The following is a 20653-nucleotide window of genomic DNA, read 5'->3' as shown; positions in this document are numbered from 1 at the left end:
GTTTTTATATATAAAAATTGAAGACACTTGGAGATTTCAGGACTGTTTAAACTCTTAAGTCTCTGTGTATATATGAATTAATAGCATGCATTGCATGAATAAACACCTAAATTCTATTACCTAGGTATAGATAGGTCAGTGTAATATAATGACAGTTTGCGGTTTAAATATTTTCATCAGCAATTAAAATATGGCAGCTCTATACTACCTTAAATGCTGGTAAAGAACTCCAACCACATTTGACGGTCTATGCACATTAAAATAAGGACAAAGCTAAATTAAATTTGACCTTCCATTACAGATGATGTCTCTTCTCTGTGCATTTTGCTAGTATTGTAGATGGATAAGATAGAGTGCCTTCCCATAAGGAGACCACTTTATGGTGGAAAGGAGTCCCTTTCTGTCTCTTGAGAGATGTATCTCTTGTTATCGTCAAAAAAGCCAGAAGAACAAGCTGGATACTATGTATATGCCTATAATGCCAACACTTGGAAGATTAAGACTAAAAGATGTACGGGCTCAACTCAGCCTGGGCTGCATAGTGGCACCCTGTCTCAAACAGAAACAAAACCATAGGTACATGATTTCATTCATTCATCAAGAAGGTATTAAATAAGCAAGACAGTGATTATAACTACAGGATACATTTGTATTTGGGTTGTGCCAAAATAAGGTGTGTCAGCAGACACTTTTATTTTTATTCTTTAGTGATTTATTTATTATGCACTTTAAAGTGTGTGTGTGTGTGGGGGGGGGGGGCTCCACAGAGGCCAGAGGTATTGGATCACCTAGAACTGGAGTTATAGTAGTTGTAAGCCACCTAATAATGAGTGCTTAGACCTGAACTCAGGTCTTCTACAAGACCAGACACACTCTTAGCTGCAGAGCCATCTCCCAGCCTCTTCTATTATACACATCTATTTTAAAGTTAGTTGGCAATCATTTATGTTAAAGTTTCTTCATAAGTATACACACATACATGGATAAACACACTTTGGATTGTTGTAGTCCTTACTAAAATATATAATCTGTTTTTTTTCTCAGAAATTGTAGTACAGAAAATACAGTTTAAATTGTCTTTAAAGAATATACGTAATTTCCCTTTACTCATGTTTTTATAACAAGACTTTTGTTCGAGAGTCTTTAATGTCTTTGTCAGTCACATCCCAGTGGTTTGCTTCGGAATCATTCCTGGGTAAGAATGGAGTTCTCTGCTCCCTCTCTCACTGATTGTGTGAAAAGTTACATAAGTTAACTGTCTCTAACACACCAACCAGTTAAATAATAGAAGAAATAATCTAGGTATACAATTTGAAATGTGGTATACAATTTTCTGCTGAGATAATAGTAACCACCTATCTAAGATAAATAATGTAATCCTAAAGACACCCAAGACAGAAAAGGTTAAATACTAATCCTAAAAGTACATGGACAGTTAACATATGTGTTAACTTGGGTTGTGATAACTTTCTATGACATTGAGTTCTGTTTTGAGAAGAAAAAATATAGAAATGTTGAGTAAACGCTCTGTTACCTTAAATTTCTTCCTTATTGGTCTTGGGTGTGGAAATTGAAGTCTGTTATACCTGTGCTTATTTACATTTTTGTGTGTGGGTGGTTCATAATAATAGTTCACTGGTGAGCAATATAAGCCCAAACAGCTTTTCAATCATCCATAGACATCTTTACCAGTTTAGATTTAAAATGTCATTGTTACTATTACAGTGAACATATAGGGGCAGTATTGCACCATTTTTGTAAATCTTGTCTGAATTTGAGGATTTTTAAATGGTTGCAGTTACAGGCTTGTTCTTGGACAAATGATAACAATATATCTCACTTTTAAATGCTCAGTTCCACCTGCTTTGTGAAGTCTAATTCAGGTTCTTATTTGGATTGTGCAAAACTCTTGTTTTACAGAAACTCATCTTTAATTTGTATTTGAAGTCAAGGGATATGTTGTTAATTAAAAGAGCAAAATTCATCTGTAGTTAGACAACAAAATGTAACTAATTCATGAAAATTTGCAAAGTACTAAAATCAGTGCAGTTTGTTTTTAACTGCTTTTTAAGAGCTTTTCAAGAATATGAGGGATTTTTTTGTCAACTTGTCAAGCAAACAAAACCTAGATTAATATATAGTCTTACTTTAAGATTCTTCAATTGATATACACTCTTTTTCAATATTAAAGTAGTGAGATTACAAACTTTGTTATAGATTTTTGTAGGTTTTTTCTTCTGACTCTCACTGAGAGAGGACTGAGCAGTTGTTTTCCATCTGTTTGTTGTTCTTGACGCTTCCTGTGATCCGAGGACTCCTTGACACCCTGAGAATCAACAGTGAACAAAGCCATCCCAGGCTTCACTGAGAGCTGAAGTGTGTGGATGATGTGCTGGCCACTTCTGGCTGTGAACTCGTCCTCTTTCCTTTACTAAGTGAACCTTAGTAAGTCAGCCTGCAAATGGAGAGAGGACTGCCACCTCAGAGGGCTGCTGTGATGGCCAAACCAAAGAAGCCATAGGAATGTGGCTCTGTCACAGAGCTCACTGTCCTCAAGCCTGGGTGGCTAAAGAGCAAGATCGGTTCTCGTTATCACTATATCTTACTTTTACTTCTGATATAAGTATCAGAAGTATAATAATTTTTACTAGTTTTGAATTACTGTTTTGAATAATTTTTAAATTGTGAAAGAAAATGCATAGCATCCATTTTGAATAGTCGGTTAGTTTTTAGTTTTCTGAATGACTGGTCATCATTGTCTATAGAAAGTTGATGTGGTTTGGTTCTACTCACATCATGCAGAGACTTTCAGTGTGACTACCCTGTGTAAAAATTAACCCCATTATGTCTATATCAATCACAAAATGATAGGTGACATCTTTGTATTTTGTTTATAGATTCCTGCATGTTTAGAATAAGTGTGTTGGCTTAGACTCCCATTAAGTAGAAGTTTTGCAAGTGCTAAATAAGAATTGAAAACAGTTTATTGGCTCATGTATTCTGTTGTTCCTTCATTATCTCTAGTTAGTCCCTTCCATTTATGATTTTAAATTCTGAAGCCCTTTCTCTTTCTTTAGCCCCTCAAATTCGGTAATTAAGAAGTGGAACGCACTTGATGGCATCTTTGAAAATGATCTGATCAAAGTGGTGCTCATTACTGTATAGGGAGAGATGCTAAAGCATTTGAAGAACTCAGCTTCATATGTTAGCAAATATACTTAAACATTTAGGCCTTTCTTTGCTATGCTGTGCTTTCTTCGTTCTTTTATATTTTAGTCATATAGGAAACATCCTTTAACATGCTTACAGGTATAAAGCCTTATACACACAGAGGCCTAAGTCTGCACCCTGTTTAATAGCTTATCAGCTATGTTCCTGCTGCAACTGCTTCCCGGGGGGGGGGGGTAGTGTTGTTCTGCTGGTTTCATATTAGCTTTGTTACCATGCAGTATTTCTCAGCTGCTCACACTCATTACCATACAGCTGGTGTGTAGACGGGAGGAAGCAGGCAGAAGTTGTACTGGCTACAAGAATAAGAAGCTCTTTTGCAGATGGGGTGCTGGCAGATGGGGCATGTGTTTGAGCAGGTTTTACCAATGACAGAGTGTGTTAAAAATCATACTGCGGAAGTTCAAGGTCATTGTCATGAATTTAGAGCTTTCAGGGTTGTTCAGCTTTGTGCAGAACAGACCTTTTTAGAGTCCTAATTAATAAAAATGTAATAAATGGCAAGCCACAACTCCTAGAAACATCTGATGAGTTTTTTCTTTATTTTAGTATATTTTGTCTTTCTCTTGCATGATCTAAGAAGCATTAATCCTATCAAATAGTGTCTCTTACTACTTTGTGCTGGCATAATTTTAAATTTATTAAAAATTTCAAACTATATAAAAGTATATGCTTTGAAAAATACAGTAGCATTCAGTTTTGCTGTATAATGTTAAACCATTAGAAGATCAAATGGCAGAAGAATTGGAAATCTGTGTGTCTGGTGTTGAGCATTGTGAAGATTAAGTTGAAATGTATGACACATACTTGTAACGTTAGACAGAAATGGTATTAACAGGGCTATGCCTTTTGTTAAAATATTTTGTGCTTAATTTTTCATACCCATAAAAACATATGAGGTCAAATTGAAATAGCTGCCAATTTTCAAAAATTTTCAGCTAGATGAAGGAGCACACAACTGTAGTATCAAGACTTGGGAGGCTGAAGCAGTTTGATTCACTCTGTGCCACATAGTGAATGCCAGGCTAGCCAAGATAGTGTACCAAGACTGAAGAAAAATAACAACAAAAAAAGTTTCAGTGGCTTCTTATTCCTTTTGACCCTTTTAATTAACTGTAGTTTTTTATATATCATATTTTTGTAGAAGATGATTAAAAAGAACAGCTAAAGCAAACTACAGCTGTGCAATTGTATGTAAAATGTGCAGGATCCCCTTTAATTTTAATGCAACTAGAACCCTTATCTTTTTGTTAATGGAGATTAAATAATATAAATGCACATTACATATAAAATATAGATAGCTAATTTCAGAGTTCATGGTCACAACATTTTTGCTTAAAAACTTTCATGCTTCTATTTTCTTTTTTTTTTATTTTCTTGATTAGTAGAGGCATAAAATTCTGTTATAGCGTTGAGTACTGTTTAATAGTTATACCCTTTTCCTTTAAACATGTTAGAATATGTTCTGTTTATAATGAAGGTTTGTTTTCAGTTGGCTTTTTTTTTAAAGCTTCATGGAGTTTCCTGCCATTCCATTGCATCTCATCAATACAGAAATACAACTCGGTATGTGATGTAACTCAGTATGAGATATAACTATTCTCTAGTGAGAAAATACATGAAAGATAAAATTATAAATAACATATGATAGAATACACTTAAATAGCCAACACCTTAAATTTATTTCTGTAGGTCTATATTTATTTGGTAGAGTATATCTTACCTTGCCAATAGTCTCTTGTTAGTATTTTTTGTTGATGTACTATTTGTACAAGAAGTTTGGGAAGAGCTAAGATAGCACAAGCATCAACTGTGGTCTCTACTGCCTGGGGCAACTTACATTCTCATTGGGAGAACGAACTGACAAATAATGTGTCATTGTACCTAGGTTCCAGCTTCATTGTGAGTGACAGCTTTGGAATAGGGAGAAGTAGCCTGTGTGCAGATGACTTAGACTATTTCCTCTTCAATCCAGATCTTCTGAGCTTCAGGGCCAGTTGGTGCACGGCACTTACTTGTTTGAATGTCTCGGAATTATCTCATGCTCCTCCTCTCCTGTCTTCTAGAAAGCAGAAACAATCAAACAGCAGCAACAAAACAATCCTTGCTATGTCATTTGTTTTCTGTCTGGTCAAGTAAATAAGAAATTTGATGCCATCTTTGATACTTCCCTCTCCTTTGTTTCTATCATCTGCCACCAATATGTCCTGTCAGTTTTGTGTCCAAATACCTCAACTGTTAATCCCTGTGTATCTGTTGCTACCCAGCTAGTCTAGGCTGCCATTGCTTCTTGCTTGTCAGTGACTAATCCTTCTTGGGGCCTGCCCCACATCCTCTTCCAGTCACTTCACCTGCTTCCAAACTTGCATTCAGAACCATTTTTCAGTAAAGGTTATCTGATTACATCTGCTTTACAGAAATCCAATATTAACTTTTCATTGCTTTTATGTTAAAATAAAAATTCTTTGCAAAGTTTTGCATAATCTAGTCCTTGCTTATTTTTCTACCCTTATTCTGTGCCACTAGTCATGCAGGCTGTCCCCTGACACATGATCCAGCTGAGTTCAGCCAGTAGCTGTCTCTGAACCCCGAGACTAGATGGAACCTTAGCATACACATTCTTCAAAACACTACAGCATACAGTGTAATAGTTTTAGGTGTTCTCCCTCCGTCCCTCCCTCCTTCCCTCCCTCTCTTCTTCCTGCTTTGTTGCTTTTTCACCCTCCTACAGTATAATATCACATCATGAAAGCCAATATTTAATTAGCTAATACAGAATAGGTAATAAAATTAATGCACACTGAATGAATGAAATGTTTGTTGGAAACTAAAATAGCCATATAAGTCTATTGGTGAAAGTTATACAGCCTAGGAGGATGGAGGTAGAGACCGGCAGGATAATAAAGTATTGATTTAACTTACAGAGACATATATTTACTAACAGTGATGTTTGCGGTCGTTGGAATGGGACAAATGTGCCTGGGTCAAATTGACATCTATTAAATATGGTTTGGCCCCTAGAAAAGGGATTTATGTGATTAAAATCAAGAAATGAGGCCAGAGCCAGGTGTGATGATGTGTAGTACTGGAGAGAGTGGGGCAGAGGTAGAAGGATTATGCGTTCCAAGCCACCTGGACTGCATAGCATGCTCCAGCCATAGGCTGCATAGTGAAACTTGGAGGTGGGTCAGTGCAGGGGAGGATGGAAACAAACACAGAGGAACCACATTATGTACTGTACCCGGACTTATAAGTCCCATGTGAGTCCATAGAGGAAATCCTGTGAATCTGGATATGCTGCTTTTAAGTCGAATATTGTTAGATTGTATCTGAAACTGAAAATATTTAGTATCAGATGAAGCTACAATCTCTAAGAGGTTTTGGATTAGTTGAGTCAATGACTAGTACTTAAAGCTATTTTCTTTGGTTCATTAGTAGGGTTTTGTCACTTCCATCAGTCGCTCTTGGGCTTCAGATCGTCTTAGTAATGATGAAAAACACCTTGCAGCTTCCTTGAAAGGGAATTTCACTGGAGATCTTCAGTGTGTCCAGGACCATGAAGGGACGAGGGGAGGACATAAGCTCTTCACAGGGCTGAAGGGACAGCTCAGCGGGGGAAGACCACCTGCTGCTCTCGTACAGGGTCCAGGTTCAGGTTTTAGCCTCCTCATCTGCTGGCTCACAACCACCTTAGCTGCAGCACTAGGGGATCCGACACCTTCTGCGTCATCCACAGATGCTTGCGTACACGTGATGCATGTAGAAATCAGGTGCAGACACACACATGAGCACACACACGGAAAATAATAACATTTTGAAAAATTTCAAGTTCTTAAAGGAATTAGAAAAAGGAAGCAAACTTACTGTGTTATACCTTCTTCCTCTGCCCACTAGTGACTGACTGCCCAGTCTTAATCTATGGAATAAATGGATAAAGGGAGTCGTTCTTAGCAAGGGGACATCAGCACTTGTATATCAACTCCTGCTTCTTTTGGTAAATTCATACCTGCAGTGTGTCAGTGAACATATTCAGCTCCTTTGTAGCTAGTTTGTCTTTTCTCTTTGTCTGCCTTGGCTTTGGTGCAAATTTCATCCACATATGACACCTTTACAAGCTGATACAGCTCAGAAAACATCCTAGAATATCGGAACTACCTCATTGTCTTGCCTCAATTTAGAGAACTCTGTTCCATTCTATAATTGGTGGCCAAGATCTGGTTCTACTACCATTTTTTTCTGGCCCTGGGAAAATTAGTGAACTCTTGGCCTCTTTCCTCATAAAATAGGAGCTGTCCTCATAGCACCGTCTTCATAAGGCTGTTGTACAGTCTTCATGACCTGCTGAACCAAAGCAGCTGGAAGAGGTGTGGCTTGGTGAACTCTCTTCCCAGTGTATATCATTTCCTAAAAGGGCATCTTTGGTTAAACTAGTTGCTTATTCAGACACAAAAAGAATAACATAAATATATAGCCTCTTTCATTGTGGCTACTGAAGGGACACTCAGTCCTATCAAAATCTAGTGACTATTTTTCCTTTATTGTTTTAGAGTAAAATATTATCACATGCCTAACTGTATTATTGTCATGAGATAAGGAATATTACTTAGTAGTTACGCCCATTTGTCTTCTGTGATTGACCAGCCTACTCTTCTCTGTGACTGGGGGAGGTCTCCTAGGAGAGACTGCTACATCTTGATCTGCCTTACATCTTGTTTTGCTTAATGTTTCGATATCTAGAATTTTGCTAACTCTAGCTCAATATTTTCTCAAATGTGGTAGATGTTTAAAAAAACAAACAAAAAACCTTAACCCCTAATAATTTTCTACCGTCTCCTTCATTGTTTAGAACAAAAGAATCCATTGTATGACTCAGAACGTATTTGACTGAAATTCAGCATATTGCAATGGAGTATAGGGATAAGGAATCACTATGTAAATTATTCCCAGTTTTCACCTTTTCCTGTGCTACCTATGTATAAACAATATAGTGATTTCACAAAATAAAAGTTTTGAAATGAGTAGATTAGTGGAGGTAAATTATAACTTGGCCTGGCAAAATCTGTTCACTGCAATTGTTGTTATGATCATGTAGATGATCAAGTCTTCATCTATTTTGAAATATCTTTAAGATGTTTTAATACATTGTTTTCTTTATATAGAATAATTTTTAAAGGAAAGGCTTAATATGAAGAAGAAATTATTTATCTGTGAGTGTGTGTCTTTATCTTAAGACCAGAAAGATACCTAAACAAATGATTTTAAGATATTAGAGTTTAATATATTTTTGATAGTTTTAAGTTTGAATTTTAACTCCATCTCATATATATGATTATTTTTCTTGTAAAATTCACACATACTATCTTGCAAACTTAAATTTGTGAAAATTTAAAATTTGGTTTTAAAAAGTTCCAGCCGTTCTTCTTGTCCAGATCCAGAATAGGTCTCAGTTCCTCCCCAGCGTCTGCCCTTCGCCTGCCCTTCCGTTCTCCACCTCTGTGTGGAAAACTCAATACCATTGCAGAAAAATAATCCTTTGAAGTTAGGTATAAAAACAACATTTGGGGTCCTCAAGGTCTTATTGTTAGATATCTTTAGATCATGTGCTCATTTTTTTAAAAGTGAATAAACAAAATGACTTTATAACAAAAGTTATAAACTCCACTATGTGTAACTCCACTAAAGGCTCATCTATTTCCAGCAATATACTTTTGTATTCAAATTGTCTTTAGAATCTCGTGAATAGGCAGGAGATCTTGTAAACATTATGTTACTCATAATTCTTGCAATTTGTTAAATTACATACCCAGTAACTGCTTTAAATGTAAATTGGTGCTTTTGATATGAATATGTAGCACCTTTCTTTTTAAACATAGTGGGGTGATCACTGGGCTCTTCCATGCTCACTGGACAGTACATTAGATGCTTGAATACTTTAAAAGAGCAAGTAAGAACATTAAGAAATCACTCTTAGGTACATTCATAAAGAAGCTTGTGGTGTTTTGTTTATTAGCCTACAACCAGTGCAGAATAGGTGTTCAGTGTTTCTAAGTAAGTAAAGTAAGCTTACATTCCCAGAATCAGAGTTTCCTAGTAAGACTGTCTCAAAAACAAGGGAAATTGAATAAAACTATTTATTGTTATTTTAAATTCTAGATAATTACTGAGCTGGTGAAAAGAAATGCCTGTTTCTAAAAGTTCAGCATTTGAATCTGACTTTATGTATCTTCCCACCAAATATTGTCACCTGAATACAGTTGTCAAAGTCAGTGGAGCCAGCCATCACAAACCGGAGAGTTCTGGGACAGATCTGATGACTGACTACTTGTTAGCCAGGCTGTAGTAAGCACACTTTGGCTGAAGGTCTCCTTTAACTTACTAGGAGGTTCTGCAGTTATACTCTGTGTTCTTTTATGGTCACAGAGAATAGTTTATGATGAAATGTCCTTTCAGCTTCAATAACTGAAACTGAGTACATCTTTTATTGTAGTAGACATTTGCTAAAAACAAATACTGGCAATACCATAATAGTCATTGGTTATCTAAGCCCAGTCGCTCTTCTAAAAAGTAAATTATCAAATGCAGACTCAGATGAGAATGGAGAAAACGAAAGGGTAGTGAGGTAAGGGCTATAATGTCGAAACAGAAGTGGGTTAGCAGAGCCTCAAATGGTGCTTTACAAGTGGTACACAGTACTTGGGAATTGGGGGGTTACCTGGTCTGCAGGTCTCTTATTGGTCCAAGTTTGGAGGACTCTGAATTAGGGGCTTGATTTGAGAGCTGGTTTCAGGGGGTGGTAAATTATGACAGAATGAAGGAGTAAATAATGTATGTGTGGGCATGTGCATGTGCCTGTAGGTGAACAGAGGCTGGGCGTTGACACTGGGCAGAGTGCCTTATATGAGACTCAGTCTCTCACTGAGTCTGATGCAAATTTGGCTAGGCACTCTGGGCAGCAAGCTCCAGGATCTTCCTGTCTTCACCCTCTTCCCCCATGCCAGAGTTGCAGATAGGCAGTCTCGCTTTGCCTTTTATGTAGGTGTTGGTAATCCAGTGCTTGCATAGCAGAGACCTAATTATATCTCTTACTTCAAAAAGTAATGTTCGCTTTGTGAGCGATCTTCACAAAAGAATATGGGCAGACAGTATACGGGGAGATCGTGTTATATCATTCCATTTTAGAAGCCTTTTAATGATTCACATTGCACAAACTCTTGATAGTGGTCTGCAAGAGCCTTAGTGTTCTCACCTTGACCTTTTACCATTGCTTCACCCTAGACAAACTGGTCCTATTCTTGCTGAACCTGAACCTGGGCTCCACCCTATCATTGTGGCTGAAAAGTTGTCTCCTTAGGTGCTACCATTCCAAATGACTCTATCCTTGCAACTGCTCACGTGTTTTATAACGCCATGCTCTGTGTCTTAGAGCTGATATGAACTTCCTGTGTTCATTTCCTAGTAGGTTTCTCTTCTTCCTCCCACCAAACATGCACACTACTTCCAAGTACAGTGCTCGTGCATACACAATAGGTGCCCCAAAATGCATCAGGTTTGTTTATTTATTTTGACAGGTAAGGAAAAAAGGGCAAAGCTTACAGAGTCATTTAGATCACCACCATTAACATTTTTATATTTAGGTCTTTCTTCCCTCTTCCTGAAGGGACCATTATTGAACTTCAAAGTAGCCCTCCTCCAGTTTGATGTAATGAACAGTAGTGAGGTATGTGTTTTAGAAAGAAACTTGAGTTCGGGAGTGTAGAAGGGAGGTTAAGGGCTGACGGTAGAAAGGATGAAACAATTCAAAACAAACTAGGCACTTATGAATAGTAAGGGTCCTGTTCATGGAAATCAACGAGTCATACCCCCCTCTGCCTCCCTTGAGATGCACTGAGGAGTATAGCATTTTAATAACGGTCGGGAACTTTCTCTGTACCATTCCCCACTACACAGTAGCCGAGAGCACGACTTGCTTGTGTCAGTTCGGGTATGAGTGTTTGCTGAAATACTAGTCAGTGTTTCCAATTAAAATGAAACAAACAAACGAAAAACCAATGTGGTCCTCATGCCTACTTATACATTCCTGTAAGTTTTCCTTGTACAGAAAGGCTCATGGGGTTTTTCCATGAGTTAAGGTAGATTGGCTAATGCACTAAAGAACACTGTAACTTCAGCATTAGGTAACTGAGTGAGGAGATGGCAGTGCATGGGTTACCTTGTAATGAACCCTTCAAGAGCAGAGAGGGGAAGTCTTACCATCATTAGTTCTACAGGTTAGTAATGGCTGTAAGTTTACATTTTGGTTCATAGAGGGAACCTTTTTCCTCCCCAGCATCTATAGAACCTTTATTTTCTCAGCTGGTTTTAAGAATCCCTGGGGAAGTAGGTTAATGTAATATCTTTGTCCTTAGAAGCATTTTATTTATAGAGATTGGGATGTACATATGTAGGTGCTCATTTCTTAATTGATTACTTAGTTATTTTGTCTTAGTTGCTGGGGTTCTAACCTAGCCTTACCCAGTGTCTGTCATCCTTCCTTCATTGTCGCTTGCCTCAGATTTCCTACCTACAGTAGAAGCATGCTTGTACCGACTAGGGCGGCCAGTCCTCTGAGGTGATCAGAGTTAACATGTAGTTCCTTTTCATCACCATTATCTGAAAACAGAGCACTTTTTTTTTTTTAAGCAGTATTTGGTTTTAGCTCAGCTTGTCCCACCACCTATGTAATGACTAGAAAGGAAGTCGAGCTTTGGAAACAGATCCCACATTCTGACAGGACCCGGACCCCCCCCCCCCCCCCCCCCCCGTTCTTACCTTTGTCACCGGCTAATGGCAGTTTCCATTTGCAGGGTACCTGTTAGACATTCAGAGAGTCCTCACAGTCCCTTAAAGTATGTAAGTATCTGAGTACTCCTGCTCATTCCTCACAGACTCATGTGCCAAGTGGCCAAGGGCACACTGGCCTTTGAGCCAAGGTCACTCTTCAGAGTCTGCGTCTCAGGTTCATAACAAGGAAAGGTTAGATTAGATGGTTTCCAGGTTCACTTCATGGCATATGGATGGCTTCCTGTTACTCAAGAGTTTCATTGGTTCAGTAGGTAAAACACTACTTTTACGTCGTAGCTTTTAGCTCTTTTAGATGTCCCAAACTCTTTGTCATGACTAATTGCTAATTTAAGAACTTAGCTCCAGGATGTTAAACACCTTATAAATGAATACAAGATTTGTATTCACACACAGAATTTCACATACATGTAAACTTTTCTCAAGTATGTTTGGACTTCATAGTCAGCTCCAATAAATATAGAAGTGGATGAAGAAAATAGATTAGTTGGAGTGTAAGCCTTACATTGAAGAAAAGCAAATCTCATCTTTACTGTATATTATTTACTATTTTGTTTTTTCTAAAGTCAACCTTTTATATTTTTTATGACATTTTCTTTACTAAAAATATAAGAATAAGTTTATAATATAGTTTTAAGGGGAAGCAAATAATGACACAATCACTTAACGTACTGGTCTTATAGTTTAGATCTGAAGTATGAGCTGGAGAAACGTACTACTTGTTAGTAAGTTGAGGGTAGCTTGCATGGATTGTGAGCCTAGGCACAGATGCTGACTGTATTGTGAAGGATGCTGACCTCATACCAAATCCCTGACACGTCTACAGAAATATAAAGCCTGGAAATAGAAAGTAAATAAAACATCCATCTTTGTTTTCTTCTGTGACTGTGCTAAGTGAAGCTCTAGCCTCATCCCTGTGTGAGCTCTGGACATGTGCACATTTATATTTTGTGCACTTGCACAGGTGCACATGATAGCCTTTGCATTGACCTTGTAATTGATTGTATGCATCTTTGTAAAGAGGATTTTCGATAGCTTGAACTTACAGAAAAATAATGAAATACTGTTTCTACGGTTATACTTAGTTAAATAGCACTTAAAGTCTGAGTTCTATGTACACTTACAGTTTGATTTACTATGGTTACAATGTTTGTATAAAATCTTTTTGTGTTTTTCAGATTTGTTTTAAATTGTGTATTGTGGGTAGTTATGCATTAATGCTATAGTGTTGGTTTAGTTGGAGAATATTTTGGAAAACTAGAGTTCAATTAAAAAAATTATTATGTATACATCATATCACTTTCTGCCTGCAGGCTAGAAGAAGGCATCAGACCCCTTTACAGATGGTTGTGAGCCACCATGTGGTTGCTGGGACTTGAACTCAGGACCTCTGGAAGAGCAGTCAGTGCTCTTAACCACTGAGCCATCTATCCAGCCCTGAGTTCAATGTTTTTTAAAACTAATTTTATTTTGGATTCTAAAAGCTCTGTCCGTGTGTGTGTGTGTGTGTGTGTGTGTGTCCGTCCGTCCGTCCGTCTGACCGTCCGTCCTTGTGTCCTTGTCCTTTCTTACTTTACATTTAGTAGAAGAGAAAGCCTTACATTATAAACTATCCTGCGCTTGACACATTGTAAGAGCTAGCCGATTTCCTAATGGATGTAGGAAATACCCTACTAGCCAGTTCCTACTGCAGTAGTACATGCTTGGTGCTGAGCTGCACACCCGCCTTCCTGTTGGATACCTGCAAGAGAACACTCCCATGGACTTTGCACTTTTAGTTAGGAACCTTTCCATATGAACCTACATCTTTGAAAGTTAATGACAGTGAGTTAGTAAAGTTTCAAAAAGTTTGTTACAGCCTCAACATGCTTGGCATTCTTTCCTTTGATGTAGAAAATTTGAACTGTCTCTATTCTAATTCTGCTCAGGGCAAGGCAGCTAGCTAACTGTGGTAGGCAGTTTCCTGTTTCTTCCCAGAGTAGAGCGTTGTCATGATAACAAGATCACTGACATCAAAACACAAACACATCTTCTTACTATTATAACTTAGAAATGTATTCTTAAATGTTAGCAAGGTAACTATGAAAATAATGTTCATGGTACAACCAATCCTATCACAATAAACTCAGAAATACTAAGTATACTAAGAAACATATACTTTATATATTCATATGCATGCGTTACCAAATTATGCTTATGGTTGCTACTGCTTACTTGTATGACTAATTGTTTAAAACTGTTATATATAAATGTTTTTCTGGATGTCCTACAAATAAACTTGAGTGAGGTACGAACTTTCCAGGAGTAATTATTAGAAAGTTGTACAAAGGTAGCATTAGGTTGTTGAGGCAGAAGAATACCAAGACTAGGTAGTACTGATATGGAGCAGTAATTGTGTTGTAGGGAAGCCAGGAGCCTGAAGGCCGCGCAGGCAGGGAGGAGAGGTGTCATTCTCTTGTTGACACTGCGTGCGCACATGTCACTTGCGTCACCCACAGTCAGAAGACTGCTGGTTTGTATGTATGTAACCAGGTGGGGTCAAGCCTTGACTAGAGTGAGTCCTTTGCTTAGACCAGCTGGGGTTAACCAGTCTAAGCCATCTTGGGCTCTGGGGAAAAACATCTTTGTGCTGCTTATTTCTGGAGCCAGCATCCACTTGTATACAGCCAACTCAAAAGCTTGCTTATAGATTTTAATTTAAATAATGCTTATAGATTGCTAGTACAAGGAATAGTTTTAAAGAATGGGAAAATTATTGTCTGGCTAGAATTACATGAAAATTTATTTTATTGTGATGAAAACATCACTGTAATGAGATATTCTAAAATTTTATACAACTGACATTAATATTTACTTAGCTATAGTAGAAACTCGCCAGCTAATCTTTTTGGTGAACTTAATACTTGATGTTATAGCATAAGACATAAAATACAAGATAAGCTTAGAGTTACATAGATCATAGGTAAAGCCCCCATGTTTCTGTCCATCCAGTTGTAATATAGATAGAAAAAGGTATTTAAAACACCTAAATATGATTTATGCTTGGGAGCATCTGTAAGCTAAGACGGCCAGAAATCAGATCATGTGCATGCGTTGCTTTGCTTGGTTCATCTATAGAGTCTGGTAGTAAGAAGAGATAGCATGATCTTCACTGAAGGTACTTAAGAGTGCTGGAAAAATCTTTATTTTTACTTTGTTACTTTGAAATCTGATTAGAAAATTGGTTAACTAGTTTTGCTTGGCTAGTTCTTCACAGTTAAATTAGCATTGTAAATTAAGTATTGGGAGAATTGTATTTGGTAAATGGTTAGTCATGATTGGTAATTATAACCATACATATTTTTCACTTAAAGGGCTAGGTTAATAGAAGCCACTGATTACCTTGATAGATGAAGGAAATGGGAAGGTGTGGACTTCCCAATGTATCCTTTTGATAAAGCTTTATGAGCAAGTTTTCTTATAACTTCATTTGCATAAGTAGCATGTAACCACAAGAACTCCTTTAAATATGTAGAATAAAGGTATTTCTAACCCTGGCCCCACTAAGCTTGCCCAATACAAATTCTGCCGAGATTCCAGCTATTTGTTAATATTCTTCAGTAGCCTGGAACAAACAAGAACTCCATATTTGCTGGCTTCTCCCCCCCAAATCAGGAAGCAACTAGTTAATAAGGGTCTATATATTTTCCCAAATATTGGACACCCCTTTCCCCCTAAGCAAGAAATTTCAATTTAAAACGAAATTCCCTTTGCAGTGAAGGAATTGGTTGGTAGGAATATAACTTTTGTTGTGTATGTATGTACATCTATGTATGTGCATATTGAACCTGATGGGGAATGACGTAAGAACTAGGTAAGTGTTTGGGAGGATAATAGACAGTAGAACATAATTTCTAGGAGAGAATGCAAAACATGCATCTTCATAAAATTTACATGTGAGGGTAAACAGTATTGCATTGAATGTCATGTTTATAATGGTGCACATTTTAAAAATTGATATTTCATGTAATATTCTATTACCATGCAGAACTATTAAAATATTGTTCAAATAGTAGGAATCTTTTTCTGAAGAAACTAAGTACTCTAACTATAGGCACATAGCTTACTTGCAATAAAGAACATTAGTGAGGAGGATAGGAGTTAATTAACTGGGCACTTGATAATAGCTTTCTTATCCAAGGAGTCTTATCACCACTTCCAAGGGCAGTTGTGTAGCAAGCTGCAAGATGAATACCTAAATTTGTACATAATCATTCTATGAAAAAGGTTGCCTTTAGGCAAAGTTAGTTTTTTATTATTATATAAAATTCCTTTTTAATGCTAAGCAATGTACATTGTCACAATCTTTTTTTTTTTTTTTTTTTTTTTTTTTTTTTTTTTTTTTTTTTTGAGACAGGGTTTCTCTGCATAGCCCTGGCTGTCCTGGAACTCACTGTGTAGACCAGACTGCCTCTGCCTCCCAGAGTGCTGGGATTACAGGCGTGCGTCACCACCACCCAGCTGTCACAATCATTTTTGAGATAAAAATCCACTACCTCTTGTAGACCCAGGGTGGATGAATGTCAGGATTCCCAAGTGAGCACGGAACACATGGAGAAGTAGTCTTTAGACAAACAGACATTAGGTAGAAGTGGTTCATCTTTAAGGGTAACCCTCCTTGTTCCCAAGAATCACTGGCAGTAATCTTGAAAACTGTATTTTAAAAGAATGTGTGGTAAAACATAAGAAATAAGTTCATTAAATCTTAATTTAAGAGACATGCAGGTGAAATATATCTCTTATTACATAATTTCTGTAAAAGAACCTTTATGCTCCAAACTGGTTTACTTTGTTACACTTCCCCAAGAATATTTAATTTTTCCCTTTGGAATTGCCCATATCACACTGCCCAAGCTACTTGAAGAATATAGTCAGCCTCTGCCAAGTCTGTCCAGTAGGATGGCAGTTAATGAAAGTAGCCTGTTCTGCCTCTGCTAGGGGTGGGGGTGGGGGCCGGGGGCGGGGGTTATCTAAATACATTTCATTTCCAAAATGTTTCTTTCTGGAAGGACTTATTTGTGGTAATGCTGATTGCTATTTAAATCTCGTCAAAAATGTGGGTTTTACAAAACACAAAAATAATCTCCTGAAAGTTTGGAAGGGGAGAGGGGCTGTGGTGTGGGGCGGTCCCTGCTGCCCACGTCCGCCCTCTGTGCTGTGCGTTGTGTGCTCACGGGCTCCCTGGAGCAGATCACCATATAATTGATGTGCAGTCTGCATTGCTGAACCCTGGACTGCACCATTCTGTGTTCAAGGGAAGATGTAATCTGATCCCTCTGCTGCTGAGGGAGGAATCTGTTCAGTCAAGGCTTTGACAGGGCAGAGTCTCCTCCAATAATCTTGTGGGTTCTCGCTCATTATTCCCCGAGTTCTCCTCAGTGGAGCTGCATGCGTGTGTGCGTCCCGAGCAGCGTTCTGGTTCTGAGCTGCGTCTGCTGGTGCTGGGGAGTTTTGCTGCCGGTTCCGCTGCCTAATCTTCCTTTTCTGGCGTGCCTGAGCATGTCCACGTTAGAATCTGTGACATACCTACCTGAAAAGGGGTTATATTGTCAGAGATTGCCAAGCAGCCGGACACACGGGGGCACAGAATCCCTGAAGGGGAAAAATACAGAAAATATGGGTTTCTACGGCACATTAAAAATGATTTTTTACAAAGTAAGTAATCTGTTTTCTTCCTGTGCTGTGTGGTTGTGTGTGTGTGCCTGCCTGAGAAGGAAAATCTGTATCATCAGAGATGGCTGCAGTATCCTCTAATTTTGGTGGGTGGTTGGATGTCTGGTATTCTGTTTTATTTCATGACTGTTGTAATCAAGTCTGGAACGATGGTGTGAGCTGGGAGAAGCTTTAAGATAAAATGTATATTTCCATCTGAGAATTTTTCACTGAAAGCCTATTTGAGACTTCAGAAATGTAGCTTCGTTACATGCTGACCTGGAAATACTCAGCCTCACTTGGCTGTCCGTGAGCCTTGCTGTTCAGTTTCCCTGTACCATAGGCAGACATGTGTGTTCATTAGTTAACTCTTGGAGTGTAGTCCCTGAAATGTGTGGGGGTTATGTTTGAAGAGATTGAACTACTTGTGGTATCTTAAAAAAAATTACCCAATTAATTTTTGGTTATAAAGTCAGTATTTTCAGTTAATAGTACAGTATTCAAAAGATTTCCATAGTCATTCAGAAGATTTTTTTTTATAAAATAATTTAAACATAAGCCCTTCTCAGTGAATTCCTTGATATATGTTTTAAATATTTTATTCATTGAAAGATTCTAGATGGAAATAAAGTTTGGTTTTAGTGGCAAATAGATGACATTTGTACCAGCATATTTACAAGGCGTTCTGGGAAGTTCTGAAAGCCAGCATTACTGACTTAATTCAGATGAGTATGCGAGATTCTCATAACGATCATGAAAATCATCTGTGAAAGTTATCAAGTTCTGTACTGACTGACCTTCCTGGTGGACTCATTTGTGCCTATGTCCGTATCTGTGTATCTGAATTCTACACGTGGAAGCACATGGCTCACTATGTATTATAGCTCTTATATTATTTGTTTTCTGATAAGATTATTTATAAAGAGAAAGAAATAATATATTTTAGAGATTGCCTTTTGAAAATGAAGTGAGTATAGAAACTTCCAGAGAGAAGAAAGCGTCCAATTCCTTTCCCCAGTAGGTATCTCACTAAGGCATACATTGTGCATAAGCTTCTTGAAGCTTCGCAGCCACAGATGATCCAATGTTGGGAGACGTTCTTCATAAGAACAACCCTTGCTATCCCATCCCAGAGTTTGAGGCTTTTTAATGCTTTTTATATGTACGGTATCTATGCTATGTTTTGTGTGTTCCTGTGTGGAACAGTAGGTAGGAAAATGAATCCACTGCAAAATAGGGGTTCCAGCTTACTATGAAAACGAAGATAGCAGTACCCCCATACATGCAGGGATGCAGTACTTAGTACATGCAAAGCCAAGAGAAGCTGTGGAAATAGGAAAAGTTAAACCTTAACAGATTTTATTTTGTAGTTTTGAAATAAACATATACTCAGATGACCTATGTTAGTTGATAGTGAAATACAAAAATAAAATTTTCAATATTGACATTGACAAATGCAATTTTGAATGTATTGCTAGCACAACATGGCATAGCGAGGAGCCTCTAATGTGCATGTTAGACATGTCTTACATATCACACATCTTAATCTAACTCAGTCTCTTAAAAGCTTTTCTTTTTCAAGGTATTTTGTCCTAAGTATGGGCTGCTGCGTGTCCTGTGTGTAGCAGCTGATGGTTTCTCCCTCGGCTTGATTGTAGCAGATCCAGACTGTCTGTTCTGAGGGATTTACTCTTTTTAACTGTCTCTGCTGCCCTTGCTAATTGCTTTCTTCCTTATTTTAATCACTATTCAAGATTAGCTTATTTTGCTCTCTACCTTTGTATAATGATATGAATGTTTAAAATTCAGTTATTCATATTTTTGGTTGTAAAATTATTAATTTTTTATCTTAAAATATTTTTAAAGAAAAATGAAGATTAGTAAGGGAGACATACTAAATATGGTTCTTTTCTATGTGTGCTAATAAATTTTTTCTTGTTATTAAATGGAAAAATGAAAAGTATATGACACGATAAATATTAGTTTCTCACCAAACACTGTTCTTCCCAGCAGAATACTAAGGGAACATTACCTATCTAGTCCGTAAGAGTAAAGCAAATATGTAATATATTTTCTGATTAACCTGCCAATAATCATCATTGTAGACACATGAAAATTTAACAGTTTTTAAATATTAGCATGCAAACTCAAAGTCTGATAATGGACCAAGTGATTTTTTTTTTTTCATTTTATCTGTTTTACTTTATAGATGAAAAGAAAGTTGGACCATGGTTCTGAGGTCCGGTCCTTTTCTTTGGGAAAGAAACCATGCAAAGTCTCAGATTATACCAGGTAACGTTGAATAGAAGGGGCAGGTGGGCATGGCATCTGAAATCATTTCTTTCAATTTGTTTTTGAAGAATAACAGTGTTACTGTTTTCAGTGTTGTTGGTTGTTCTAATGCGTTTTAACGTTACAGAAATGGGGAAGGGCATTGGTCTGAACCCAAGAAGAAGGGCTGGCACTGTCCATTTTGGACTTTCTTACTAATACTCTGATGGGAGACACATGCTGGATCTTTAAACAGTATTTCAAAGTCACAATTTTAGGGTCTTCTAAACAGTAAACCATGAGATCTGAATGTGAGGAAATGTTTCTAGTTACTATAGCAACTGCTGTTTTAGGGTAGATACTTTCATATATCAAATCGAAGATAAATGTATTAGCAGTGAGGTAAATCTCCCGGTTACTAACTAAATCTTACTTCATGGAATGAATGTGTTAGAAGTCCCCATTTATTGGCGTGATGGGTTTTATGTTTTACCACATACATTTCTACGCTTGTAGAATAGTTTCCATAACAACTAAATACAATTGTGGTCTTGTTTCCTGCTTCACTCCATCATTTTTGGATTTTTCATCAATAAAACTTTGCCCACTCTCACGCTAATTAGGC

General features: G+C 37.5%; 1 protein-coding gene across 15 annotated transcripts in view; it reads left to right on the top strand.

Moving 5' to 3' along the window:
- Positions 1-20653, top strand: part of Fbxw7 (F-box and WD repeat domain containing 7) — a 162913-nt gene that overhangs the window by 118590 nt on the left and 23670 nt on the right. For 12 of the 15 annotated variants that reach the window (XR_007977495.1, XM_052180261.1, XM_052180259.1 and 9 more), the window contains one exon: positions 19967-20049. Coding sequence is in view for 14 of the 15 variants with exons in the window: in XM_052180261.1 (XP_052036221.1) it covers positions 19967-20049 (83 nt within the window). In the remaining variant the exon portion in view is untranslated. Of the gene's footprint in view, positions 1-12071; positions 12118-17478; positions 17761-19966; positions 20050-20653 lie in introns of those variants that run through there. The other 3 variants (XM_052180262.1, XM_052180263.1, XM_052180267.1) reach the window with 3 other exon arrangements.

This window comes from Apodemus sylvaticus, chromosome 4, assembly GCF_947179515.1.
Source record: "Apodemus sylvaticus chromosome 4, mApoSyl1.1, whole genome shotgun sequence".
In the NCBI taxonomy this organism is placed as follows: Eukaryota; Metazoa; Chordata; class Mammalia; order Rodentia; family Muridae; genus Apodemus; species Apodemus sylvaticus.
This window is presented reverse-complemented; position numbering and strand designations above follow the sequence as displayed.